The sequence below is a fragment of the Cariama cristata genome, unplaced genomic scaffold (assembly GCF_000690535.1).
Source record: "Cariama cristata isolate BGI_N322 unplaced genomic scaffold, ASM69053v1 scaffold18178, whole genome shotgun sequence".
Lineage (NCBI taxonomy): Eukaryota > Metazoa > Chordata > Aves > Cariamiformes > Cariamidae > Cariama > Cariama cristata.
In genome coordinates this window covers 74,627-88,748 of record NW_009631879.1, presented here as the reverse complement: position 1 = coordinate 88,748, position 14,122 = coordinate 74,627, and the positions used below count along the sequence as shown (strand labels likewise).

Genomic DNA, 14,122 nt, shown 5'->3' with positions numbered 1-14,122 from the left:
TAATGATTCTATGATTCTATGAATATTAATTTTTGCACCAAAATGAGTAATGAATGTTGACTCTCCTGCTGTAGAACTGTAATTATGTAAATCCCTGCTGCCCAGCCATATAATGGGAGAAGACAAAACACAGATAACAAAACAGTTTTGCCTCACCTTTATTACAGCACTAGTAAAAAGTATTCCTTCCCACTTAAGTCAGCTCCTGCAGCCTGTTCACTCTCAACATAGCTAACTTGCTTGTAAGAACCCCCTCTTCCTGAACAGCAAACATACAGTTTTGGGGAGGCGTATTTAGTTTGCTTAATCCCAGTTACAGCTCTTGCAAATACATTTACAATCTCACGAGTGGAAATACACACTGCCTGACTCAAATGTGCAGGCAACGCTCAGGCAGCCCTTCCAGACAGGCTAATGACTTTGAGTCAACAGCGAGTGGCGATCAATTAACATCAAGTACCAGTCTCAGCTTGTGATAACAGGATAAACCAGTAAATGCCTCAAATGTCTAGCCATAAGTCCTCTCCACCAATGATCTGAAATTGGTGTATACTCAGATACCCAGATTTAGTCAAAATATCTCAAAGCACGGGAACTGAAATATCCAGTTTATGTGTCTTAGTCTACACTAGTTAAGCCTCTAGAAAGTATACTCTTTACTTCAGGGCATCCCGGATTTCACTCTGCTTTTTACATTAACAAATTTGGTTCTTATTTTATAACAAGTTTGGTTTGCGCTTTTTTGTTTGGTTTGGTTTTGGTTTGGTTTTTAATTAATGAAATGTTAATGAGCTTTAATAAAGATTTTGATTTATTGTTAATACTGGACCTTTTGAACTATTTTTTATTAGCTTCCATGTTAAAGATTAGTGGTATGTTGTAAATTCATGCATTCAGTTTTTCCTCCATAGTTACAACGAAGACTGAAGTACCAACAACAAATCCATCCTCTGGCTTTGTCCATTATGGTGACAGTAGCTATTCAATCATCTCATCTGAAATGCAATGGGAAGAGGCTAGAAAAAATTGTCAAGACAAATCCGCAGAACTTGCCAGCATTTCAGATGCGTACATCCATTCATTCCTGTGGATCCAGATGTTGCAATATGGAAAACCTGTATGGATCGGTCTTAACAGCAATATGGTAAGTGCTGGACAGATGGGAGGTGCAGGTGCTTGCTGAGCTCTCCTCCTCTTTATAGACCTTCTGGATGCCCAATTTCTAATAGTGGTGATACAACTGTACTCTGAATGTCAAGGTCTTTGCTGTGTATATGCATAGATTTATAGTGGTCCTGTTAGAGTTACTCAAAGCTTTTCATGCACCAAATGGAGTGAAGAGACACAGAAAAGGTTAAGCAGGAAGTAGCAGATGAAAGTAGAAAGCTCTAGAAATGGTAAAATAAACAAAGGTGCAGACTGAGAGTCACAAGCCAGGATGTGCAGCTATCGTGAAGCAACCATTAGCCATTCTGAAAGCCTAACTCCCTGCTATATAGAGGGCTACTTATAACTATTATTATGTTAATAAAAGTTATTATGAGTGTTAGAGAGATATCTTAAGATTATTTTGACTGTTTAATGCCAAGTAATCTTTACTCATCAAATGTCTCCCAGTTTTAATTTAAACAAAGCAGAGCAGAGGGGACAAATTCTCTGCAATTGCTTCTCTTGGTATGGGATTTACTAAATGACCCAAGATGGACTCATCTGACTTTCTTGCCATGTTGTAGAAGTTTGTGTTACTTCAGAAAAACCCTCCCAGAAACAATGCACTGTTGAACACTGTTCATATGTAGTCCTTGTTTAACTCAGAGCGCCCAATGACATTGCTTAGAACAGTGAATGGTGTCCAAAAAAAACCAAAACAGAACAGGTTGTTGTTGCTGAAAAACTCAAATAGACATAGAACACTACAGTTATGCACCGGAGCTTTTTATGTAAAAAAACTGTTACCAGAACTTTGTTTTCAGACTGGCAGCTATTACAAATGGACCGATAACTGGAAAACCAGGTACACGAAATGGGCAGCAGGGGAACCAAAGGAGAAAAATGCTTGTGTCTACCTAGATCTTGATGGTACTTGGAAAACAGCATCTTGCAATGAAAGCTACTTTTCAGTTTGTAAGATATCAGATGGTAAGCAAATGAATGTAATAATTTTAAAGACACATTCATAATTCCATTAGTCTGCCTAATCCTAGAGGCTTTGCTCTGACTTCGGTTAAAACCCTCAGAGGAGTATCCTTCAGGATACTGTCTACCTCTCTGCAGAATTTGGAGGTTTGCTGTTGGATGATATATGAATTCAGGCACATGAAAACCTCTTGTACAAATGGATATGGCTACACTGCTTCAAGCTCTGTCTTCAAGGTATTTTGCTCTTTCTGAGACATGAGCATAAATCACTCTTGAGATTGTGTGTAATATAAGTAAGTGCTGGGAACGCACACTGTGTGGAGAGCAGCAACTGGATAAGTTCACACAGGGGTGTCACTGAGCCAAAATACAGGCAAGATTTTCACTTCCATTCACTATTGCTAGAGGTAAAGCAGTTCTGATGCAGGTGTAAGAGCCTTGGGAATGTGAATGACACTAACTCTCTGTAGAGGTATGCAGAGGTATGTTTGTTTGTAGATTTTGTAGAGTTGTGTTGTTTTCCCTCCTTGAGGCTTTAAGGCTACATAATATAGTCTGCTCCTGATGTGAGATTCAAGATAGATTTTGCCACTTGAAGGTGGCTTCAGAGTTAAACTTTCCAGCTGTACATTTGGTCTGCATATGCAGTGCAAGAACCGCAGACTGATACAAGTGAAGTTGCACACATGATCAGAAACAGAGACTAATGTGGTGGAGGCATGCTCCACTGGTGGCTCCTTTGCATAAAGTGACAACATACAGACACCAGGCAGCCATACAATATGGGACTGTGGTATCAATGATTTATTAGCCTACAACAGCTTTCTGTGTTGTGAGAATGCAAATTTGAGATCTATATCATCCCTCAGGGTTTCCTTTCCTCACAATACTGACAAGGCAGGCAGTTAGGTGCTGTAGGATGTGATTTGTTTCCTTTCCTAAGAAACGTGATTGGAGAAATAACGTTTCACACTTGACTGCCTGGCTCTCCCCGTTGTCTGAGCTGGGGGAATGTAGGAATAGTCAGGAGTAGAGGTCCAGATAGTTAAAGCTGGATGAGAGACATCCCACAGTATTTACACACATATCCTACCTCACAGGTTTCTCATAATGCAATATCAATTCCATACCATATGGTTTCTCTAGCTATAGCTCCTACTGACCCTGCTCAGCTGCCTGGAGACTGCCCCGAAGCAGCCGAACTCCGAGCTTGGATCCCTTACCGTGGCCACTGCTACTACCTCGAAGCATCACCTGGGACAAGCTGGGCACTGGCCTCCCTCGAGTGTGCTCGGTTAGGTGAGAGCCTTCATTATCAACTGATGAGATTTGTATAAAAGTTTATACAAAACTCACATAAAAATGTAAAAACATTGGTTTAAAAAAATAACTAGAAATACTTTATTTACCTATCAAGCTATTCAAAATCTGACACAATGGAAATAATAAACTGACACAAACAACTTTGTGCAGCCTTTTGTCCTCCCAGGGGCTGCAGCCTCTCAGGTGTGGAGCTCCCAATCAGCTCCTGACTTCTGGGGCACCATCATGGGGGCAGTGGTGGGGGCCAGGGCCGCTAAGCACCTCCAGGCCTCTGTCCTTTGCAAGAAGCAATGGGGAAGCCAAAAGAGTAGCATGCACAATACTTTCAAAAATTATTTTTTGTACAAACTTGAAAGAGGAGGTCACTCCAGCATTTGCTCACATAGGTTATGGTTATTTGCTTGCTATATGACTTTCAGGTGCTACTTTGGTTTCGGTAGAAAACATGGATGAATCTGACTTTCTGACTCATACAATGCAACCACTTGGAAATAAAGTAGGAGGCTTCTGGATAGGACTTTACCGAAATGTGGATGGTAATGTCTTGCTTTCAATATTTAAATGAAAAATGCTTTGCTAATACAGGAAAATTGAGGATAACTGTATTTTTACAAAAAATGATGTGGTCTTCAGCTGAAAAATGGGTTACTATTATATTTTTTAAGTAATTTGCTGAGTTAACAATTTAAAATATCCATGAGATACATTTTAATTCTTTTTTACTCTGTATGTTACTCTTTAGGCCAGTGGTTGTGGCTAGATAATGCTGCACTGGACTTTGTCAACTGGGAGGAGAAAGAGTCTGGTGTGGAGCATCACTGCGTCGAAATGACTGTACCATCTGGTTACTGGGACAACACTGATTGCTATTCTGAAAAAGGATTTATCTGCAAAAAATCCAAAGGTATGTCCTTAGTGACTCAATCCTTAGTGACAGAGTAGATCTATTTACTAGTAACTGTTATAGCCCTCCACCACATGCCTGGAAGTAACTTCTAACAGTTTCACTTGGCATATCTCACTTTTCTAAACATTTGTGGTTGCCCTGTTTTGGAGATTCAGAGCTCTTCACATCACTGTCTGCACTCTCATGGAACTATGGTATCATGCCGTATGCACGCTAGTTGAGAACAAGACTTTCCAAAAATTTTTGAATACCTAACAGAGGCATTGGTACGGCATCTGTCAAATGCTTGTGCAAACTTATGACTTTTCCAGGAACTAAGTATCGTAACCGTTATTATACCCTTCAAGGGAGGAATTAATGCGAATAATCAAGCTTCCTCTTCAAGCTTGTTATACTCAAAAATTGTATTACTGCCCAGCGTCAAAACCTGGCTTTACATTGGGTCTGGTTCAACAGCCTTTAAGTCAGTAATGCCTCAGTGATACTAAAAGGCCAGCTGTTTGTGTTGCAATAACAATATAAGGAATACTTCCCTATTAAATGAAAACTTCAAGTCATCACAGAAGCTGTTTTAACAGCATTTCTGGAAAATTTCATGCAGTGCTGTATATGCCAGACTAATGTTTCAGAGGTAAAACAATATGTGCAGTATTCCCAAGTGGACATACAAAAGATACAATTGTCTGAAAGAAACCGCTATCATTCCATTCTCTTAAGTTAGGTGTTAAAATCATTCTTACCTAAAAAATGGTAGGTTGCTATCTTTAAACCTTTGTACTTTTGTAGTAGATGTGAGATGAGGTTTAATTTTTCAGCTCTGGCATTGTGCATTGTCCCCAGTAAATCATGGGGAACATCTCTGTCCTATGCCAAAAACCTAATTTCCTGTGTAAAATAATATTTAAGATTGCTTTGTTTGGATGAAAAGTCGAAAGGACGTGATTTCAAAACTATAGACATCGCAAGACACAGTAGTTCTCAGGAAAATAATTGAAAATTTTGGGTTAGCTTTTAATAATTTTGCAAATACAGTCTTTATTTAAAAAACCAAACTGAAATGTAACAAAGAAACAATCATCTCCCATGCACTGTTAATTTCCATGCTTAAATCAGCACATGTCCATGGCAGTAAATCAGTTAATCCTCATTAAAAATTTACTAAGAATATACAAATTATATTCCATTCCATATAGTACTATAATAAGGAAGCACTAAAATCGATCAATTGAATTTTAAGGTGCTCTCATATATAACTATTTCCTGCCTTAGTAGGTGCTACTTTTGCTTTGTACCTGTTCATTTCATATTCTGCTCTGCTTTCATTTCATTTTACATTTTGCCTTTATAGCTTCTCTGGGTAGCAAGTGTGTTTTCAAACTGTAATGTAAAACAGTCAAGAGGAGAAATATTTTCTTGCTAATTTAGGGACTCTTGATTCAGAACAGGTTTTCTTACTTTATAAGAACATCCAATATGTTTAACTCTTCTTCTTTTCTGAGTATCAAACATTTTTGCAGCTCTTCAACAAAAAAGGATTTTATAAAGGTCTTTTCTTTTTCTCTGTCTCTTTCAATGCATAGGCAAATAGGAAGATTACAGCCTTGATTTAGAGGGCATTTTCTAGGGAAGACATTTAAGAATCTTAAACTTAATTGTAACAAAAGGATCCTGCTGGACACGCAGATCTTCCTAAAATGTGCTATGTGAAATTAATCTCCAGAGTTGTACATCATGTTGTCAGTAAATTAAAATTAAACTTAAAGTTAATATTTCAGGACAAATGTGAAAAGGTATTTTTGGTGAATATAGAAAAGAGTCAGTGTTTGAATGCTGGTAGATATCCAGCTGGAGACCGATGACAAGTGACGTTCCTCAGGGGTCGGTATTGGGACCGGCGCTGTTTAACATCTTTGTTGGCGACACGGACAGCGGAATTGGGTGCACCCTCAGCAAGTTTGCTGACAACACCAACCTGTGTGGTGCGTTCAACATGCTGTAGGGAAGGGGGGGGACACACCTTGACAGGCTTGAGAGGTGGGCCTGTGTGAACCTCATGAAGTTCAACAAGGCCAAGTGCAAGGTCCTGCACATGGCTCAGGGCAACCCCAAGCACAAATACAGGATGGACTGAGAATGGATTGAGAGCAGCCCTGAGGAGAAGGACTTGGGGTGTTGGTTGACGAGAAGCTCAACATGACCTGGCAATGTGCACTCACAGCCCAGAAAGCCAACCGTATCCTGGGCTGTATCAAAAGCAGTGTGACCAGCAGGATGAGGGAGGGGATTCTACCCCTCCACTCCACTCTCGTCAGACCCCCCTGCAGTACTGCCTTCAGCTCTGGGGGCCCCAACAGAAGAAGGAAATGGACTTGTTGGAGTGAGTCCAGAGGAGGGCCATGAAGATGATCAGAGGGCTGCAGCACCTCTTCTATGAAGACAGGCTGAGAGAGAGTTGGGGTTGTTCAGCCTGGAGAAGAGAAGGCTCTGGGGAGACCTTAGAGCAGCCTTCTAGTACCCAAAGGGGTCCTACCAGAAAGCTGGGGAGGGACTTTTTACAAGGGCATGTGGGATTAGTACAAGGGGCAGTGGCTTTAAACTGGAAGAAGGAAGATTTAGATTAGATATAAGGAAGAAATTCTTCACTGTGAGGGTGGCGAGGCACTGGCACAGGTTGCCCAGTGGAGTTGTGGATGCCCCCTCCCTGGAATTGTTCAAGGTCAGGTTGGATGGGGCTTTGAGCAACCTGGTCTAGTGGAAGGTGTCCCTGTCCATGACAGGGGGTTGGAACTAGATGATCTTTAAGGTGCCTTCCAACGAAACCATTCTATGATTTCATTTAAAACTTTATGTTTATGTTTAGCTTGGTAATGTTAAGTAGGAAGTTAAAACCTTAGCAACGTATTTGTTGCCTCACTTGTGTTACCTTTGATAAAAGACATATATGTTATTAATGCAATGGTAATCTTTCAAGTGTTTTTGTTCCTGTATAATTTTAGCAGAGCAAACTTATGAATTCTAATGAAGTGTCATATTATTTCTCTCTGATATTCATTGAAGTTGAGCCAAGTGGGAGTTCTCCACAGCAAAAAGGTAAGAGCTTTCATAATAAAATTTACAAAAATCTAAATACAAAAGAACTTAAAACAAGTTTTCCCAAATCACCCCCTTTTAGACAATATGTCCTACTGACGGTTACTGGGATGCATGATTATAAATCACTCAGGGTACTCCCACAATGCTTTTTACTTGCACACGAGCACTCACACATTCTTGGTCAACTGGACTTGCTGCAGGGCTAACCCTGAGCTGACAAGTTCAGCAGTGCCCAGCTTGTGACTAACTTTGAGAACAGGCACAGAGAGCTTTAACTAGGCTGTTAAAACCTATGTAAGATGCATATGCAAACTTCTTCCATAGGTATTACTGTAAATAAAGTAACATAAAAATATTGTCAAACTAATTTCCAAATAATTACCATCCCATATCCATATCTAAAGCATGCGTTTTCATTAAAATCTTAAGCATCCACTGCATGCATTATATATCACTGTAATCAAGATCCACTAAAATCATGTTAGCTTCAGCAACTGAGACCTGGCTACTGACCAGCAACAATGCGAGGCTCAGGTTTACACTGAACAGACTTCAAGTTCAGACAGGAGAGAATATCTCCTCCATGTTTTTCATGTTGTATTTGGAATAAAAAATTACTAAGGTTTCTCACATTTATACACATCCATTTCAGGGAAGGAAAAGAATGAAGAGACTCACCCACCTGTTCACGTCTCCGTTTGGCCACTCATTTTTTTGGCTATTCTCACTCTTCTTGGAGCTGGCATGTCAGTCTATTTCTACAAGAGAAGAAGACAAACCCAACTATCAACAGGTTCTGGCAATGAAACACTTCTAAGATGATGTGTTGGTGACTGAAGAATTGGTGAGAATGAGTCCTGTGGCAAGTACCAATTCAGAGGAGCAAGTTACTTGCTGAATTTAAAGGATTTTTAAGGCTCTAGTGATGATATCTGTAATCTTGATTTAAATCCTTTCTCCCTTTTTTGCACTAGCAGACTCTTTTGCATCGTGCATACTTTATAAAATCAGATTTATGGATTGATGTTATAGTTTTGTAACAATCAAGATGTTCTCAAGTACCTTAGCAAAAACACTAGTGTAAATAACTTGTCAAAACCAAATAAACCTACTGAAAAAGGACTATAAAAGTCAAGTAGTGAGCATGAATGTTCAATAAAGTGTGATTACTATTTAGAACTGTATTCCCATGACTTTGTGGACACTGCAAAGAACTAAAAAAATAAAATCTGCCTGACTCTATTGTAATCTTGAAGTCATTTTGCCCCACAAACTTCACTCCATCAGACCAGCACTATTATTGTTCCTTACAGGTGTATGTTACTATACTTAGTTATAAAATGACGCTTTGTATACTTATTTCAGATAACTTTGGGGTAGCAAACCTTGCCATTTTCTTTTTCTGCTATGGAAAATACAATTCATACCAGCAAAGGATATTAAGCTCAGGTGTAGGTTTTGGTCTTTTTTTCAATCTGGTAATACGATTGTTAACTGTAGTATGTCCACTAAAATGAATTAAAATATTCTCACCCTTGCCTTCTTCATTTGTTTTGTTAATGCTTTGAAATAAATGGAGTTTTTATTAGTGTAATTTTCAGCTTCATCCTCCCTTGTGAATTAGGTGAGAGGAAAGGGGAAGGGAGGTACTCCTGCCTGCACAATATCTCTTTTGTCAATAACAAGGAGGTCTTTTCTCCCTTCCACTTTGAATTCAGCTTAAATAAGCACCAACTTGCCATTGTTAAATGAGAGAAAAAGGAACTGAAAACTAAGCAATGCAGCAGATGATACTGTACTAGGAATCTGCGAGAATAGGTTTAAGATGTTAGAAAAACAGTGGAAAGCAGTACAAAAGAGCATTTAGGTGAACTGCAAATATAATTTAGACACTAAGCACTTTAAGGGGAAGAGTGCTTAGCAGATAGCCCCAGCAAACAACCTGCCTTCCCCAGGCTGCACACAGTCTACTGAGCATGCTGGAAAGTTAAAAGAAATAATGATAAAAAGTAATGAAGTTTCTTTTTCTAGGCACTGGACTCCTGATTTCTTGGTATAAATGCAATCAAGAATTTAGCACACTGGTGAGAACAGGTTATTGTACAAGTGAAATGCAGCACGCAGGACACTGACCACAAAAAGGTTTACTCAGCATCAGGCTGGTTTGTCACGTGAAAGGGGCACTCTGAAGTGTTCAATTCTTCTTTTAGACTACCCCAGTGTCTGCACTAATCTCCCCCCATCGTTCTGCAGCCTTGGGGAGCTGAATCCTCACAAGCATCCATTTACACAAGAGGGGCACTAAAGCCCGGTTTGGACTGGAGTGCAGCTGGCACTTTGTGAGGCAGAGGAGGGAACCAGGCAGGAATCGTGTCCACCAGGTATTTTCCCTTGGGATCCCCTCTGTCAGAGCCATTTAATTTAGTGATTTAGGATGTATCCAAAATACGGTTTCACTCAGTAAACTCAGTTTATATTTCTCTCCCACTCCAATGCTGTCTGTGGCACCACCCGGTTTTACGACTTTGGGCTGCTCTTGCAAGCCCTATTCACACTAAGCTCTCCCTGAATGTCACCTACAAATAGAATAGTTATTATTAAACCATTTATTCAATTCCTACTTTTAGTTAAATCCACCCATTTTTTTTCTGAAAATATTTTTCTCTCTTAGTACTTTCTAACAGTCAAGTCAACAAGTTTAGCCAGGTCTTGCAATAATTTTCCCTAACACCTTATAAATAAAAGCAAACACAGTTGCTCCTCATATGACATCTTCTGTTCAACTTCTATATATATCTCACCACTGCCTATTTCACTTCTCGCTTTTTTCAATTTTGTTATCGCAACTTCTTTTAATGTCACTGATGTAAATAAACAGAAGGAACAGTAGAACTTGTCTGCATGTGAATATTTGCCAGCACAGCTTTGCAGTGTATTTGTACAAGAATTGCCATGCCAATATAAGTCTTCAGATAAGCACTTTGCTTACAGATTAAAAGGAGCTTTTCCAATTTAGCTTACATTTGTCTTTGTCCTGGAACACTCTCATTAGGAATTTCTCAGATAGATGAACACATCCTTTTGCTTCTATACAAAAGTATTCCAGGCAGAAAGTTCCCTCCTGTTACAGGGAAGCTTACCTATAGCCTATAGGTTTGAACATCTTCACTTCTTCCTGGTCTTCAACAAGTAGTTATGAAAAGCCCAGCCTCAAACTGTGATCAAAGCAAGCAGTGTAACAGTGCAGAAGAAAAAGCAATTTTAGCCCTCAAAGTGAGCAATAACTCATAATGCACAGAATACTGCAGATCCTGTAAAATTTGCTCTCTTTCTTCTAGATATGTAGAGCTGTGACATTATAGCAATGTACTGAACCACTGGGGTGTTGTCTCCCTTTGTTTCTGAGATGTAAGGGTTAAAGCAGAGACAGAGTTTTTAATCAATGATACTTCACCGCATGTTTCTTGTCACCAATTCTTAAGTTGCTTTTTTAGAGGTCTGTCCTGTGTAGCACCCCAACGACTGACCCATATATACTACTACCAAAGTCCCAGAAAAAGACAAACATCACCACCTCTAGTTACAAGGATAGAGACTTCAGTTTTGGAAGTGACTTGCTCTTCAAAGAGAGCAGTGTTTGCAATGAGCACTCTAGTTATTTCAAAATACCACGTGACAGGATATTTCCTTATTTAGAGTACAGAGCTTTATCCATCAACCCTTTGACACAGAGAAGGACCTGTTACTATCCTCACTCAGAAGGATTTTATACACTGCCAATCTTATAGTCCAATGCCTGTTCGAGGAATGAAAAGCAAGTTACATTTGCAATGATTTTCTCCAGGTTCCTAGTTTTTCTTTCCCTTGTGCATGATTCATTACAGTCACTGGGTAAGTTTCTTGTTTTTGTGCTAAACTAGATAGGAAAACACTTTTCCTTGGGCGGCTTTACAGTTCTAATGCTTAGATTGATTATTTTATATTTGTTATCAAATTTGATACATGATCTAAAGAATATGTTGGGTATTATCCTGGCAGTTTATGATTCACAGAATAGAAGAGGGGAGATATAGGGTTGTTGGGGGAAATGGAGGTAGTAAGAGCAGGATCTTTAAACTGGAATTTCTTACTGTGGAAATACTAAATTAGATGGCACTGTTTGGGAGGGCGATGAGAGATGAGGAAGCATGGAACTATTTCCATTTATCCTCCCCATCATACTCATGGTGCAGCGATCAGCCAAAGGGTTTTAGAGATATGTTTTCACGACCGCTGTGCAAGTTTCTGTTTCTGCTCCAAGACATGAGGTACAAGAAGGAAGAACTGGCCCCTCCCTTCTAGTCTGACTAAATTAGAAGAATACTTCTAGTCTGAAGATGTGTATCACTCACTGGGTATAGCTATAGAGAGAAACAGTAAAGCAGTAATGTATGTAGAACTGAGTGGGTGAATGTGTTTGCATGAATATGGTATTGTGAGCATATACCAGAAATTTCAGGATAAAAGAACACTTCTGTAATACTGTGATAGTTTAAAAAGAGGAAGCACTGCTAATCCTAAAGAATCTGAGTTGAGGGTGAATCTGCAAGAGCTCTCCAAGTGCAGAAATGTGCAATTGAAATATGAAATTTTTACTGTGTAAATATGCTCATGACAACCTGATCGGTATTCTTTCTGGTAAGCGATCCTTTTTCTTCAAAGAATTAATGAAAAGATAGAGTGATAAAGCTAACCTATTGAGCCACACAGAATAAAATAATGCAGTAAACTTCTGTCTGAGATCTACTTGTCATTTTTCTGTCTTCAGGAACCAAAAATTGTCAGCAACCTATCATCACAGAATTTAACTTTCCTACAAGGTATATATATCAAATTCTAAACACAGCATTTAAAACCTGAATTCTACTAAAACAACATTTTATTTAAAATCTCTAGCTACACAAGGGGGAAAAAATGATAAAAATTAATTAAAAAAAGATGGTATGACTTCTCAATTTAGACAGACAGATACACTGATAGATAGATCTATCACTAGGAAGTCAGACTTATGATTTTATTATTATTTCCATGTGTCCTCTTAACATTTCTTCCCTCCAGATACCTTTACATTACAAGGAAATGCCAAGGGACAGCCATGTGTATTTCCTTTCAAATATGAAGGCAATCAGTACAATGAGTGCACAGATGCTGGTAGGTCAGATGGCTGGCTCTGGTGTGCGACAACTGCAGATTTTGATGCCGATAAACTGTATGGATTTTGCCCACTAATAAGTAAGTCTTGCATTTTATTTATTAACTTGTCATGAAATGTTGAGAAAACCATCTATTGAGCTGCTGGGTTCTTTATCAGCTACCAGCTGCACACCCTCATGACAAACCTTGTCAGAGTAGCCCAAACGAAAATGATGAGATTGACCATGAGCCCCAGTAGCAAAGTGCTCCTTCTACAGTGAGTGTAGAGGAAGAGGTGCCACTAGAGTGGGGTTCAGCCCTGCCAGGTTCTGACTCACCTGCTGGAGGTGGCTGTTTCTCTTTGTGGACCAGAGAGGTGAGGAGGCTCTTGGTATATGCGACTTAAGTGTATGGCATGACCAGTATGAATTTAGACTGATATCATCATTTCAAAAAATTCCCTTTGCTCTTTATTCCTCATGCATGCCCTGTAGGTCAGTGCTCACTTAAACTGCTATATACTGGTTATTTCCCCCTTAATGTCCAGTTTCTATCTTGTTCTTTTTTCTTATTGCCAGCCTAGACAGAAATGCTGCTGCTAAAGTTATCCTCCTCTCCCATCTTTGTACTATCTTCTGCACCGAACTTCTGTTTGGATCCCTCCACTTCAGGACACAAACTGGTTCAGTTTTCTTCCCAATAATACAACAGTTTCACAAGGTTTTGTGAGTTGTTCTGCAAACAAAGACTGCAGTTGATCTGCATATTGGTCGTACAGAGACTCTTTTTATAGCTCCTCGGGCTGTCAAGGGCCAGGTTCTGCCATTTTTGAAAAAGCTGTTTATCTTGATGATGAGCTAAAAGGGAGTTCCTGCTCCGTGGGGATGAAGAGCCTCCAGGGGCATAAGAGTTTACCTACCTGCCTACTTTCCTCCTCTGATTTCACCCTGGAAGCTCTTTTTTTCAATTAACAGATACATCTGGTTTACCTAGTACTACATTTTGTGTAAAAGACAATTTAAAAGCAAATATTGGAAATTCATTCCTCACCCCTTCTAAAAACCTACACTTTTTTTTTAAATTGATGCCTAATCTGATTTCCAGTTTTCTGGTGCTTTAAAATTGATGATAGTATACAGTTAATACCACACATTTTTAGAGATTTTGCATCATTACATACTTCATTTCCTTTTAATTGGTGTGATGTCAATCCTCTAACAGTAGTCACTTCATCTTCCAGATGACACAGAAAGATTTTGGACAGAAGATGTTCCAACTGGCATTCACTATCAGATAAACTCAGAATCAGCTCTGACATGGCACCAAGCAAGGAAAAGCTGTCAGCAGCAAAATGCAGAACTATTAAGCATCACAGAGATTCATGAGCAAGCATATATAGGAGGTAAAGTGATAGAGAACAAGACCTTAAATCCCAGAGCTTTAGACAATGAAGTTGGCTGCCTTGTCTTCTGTCTCAGTGAAGAAGAC

At 39.3% G+C, this 14,122-nt stretch overlaps 1 protein-coding gene across 1 annotated transcript in view; it reads left to right on the top strand.

Moving 5' to 3' along the window:
• Nucleotides 1–911: 911 nt before the first annotated feature.
• LOC104166277 (macrophage mannose receptor 1-like) overlaps nucleotides 912–14,122 on the top strand; it is a gene marked incomplete at its 5' end in the record, with an annotated part of 44,290 nt that continues 31,079 nt past the window's right edge. Inside the window, 7 exon segments of the mRNA XM_009706151.1 lie at nucleotides 912–1,144; nucleotides 1,974–2,139; nucleotides 3,286–3,438; nucleotides 3,882–3,998; nucleotides 4,205–4,366; nucleotides 12,560–12,733; nucleotides 13,875–14,036. Coding sequence (XP_009704453.1) covers nucleotides 912–1,144; nucleotides 1,974–2,139; nucleotides 3,286–3,438; nucleotides 3,882–3,998; nucleotides 4,205–4,366; nucleotides 12,560–12,733; nucleotides 13,875–14,036 — 1,167 coding nt within the window.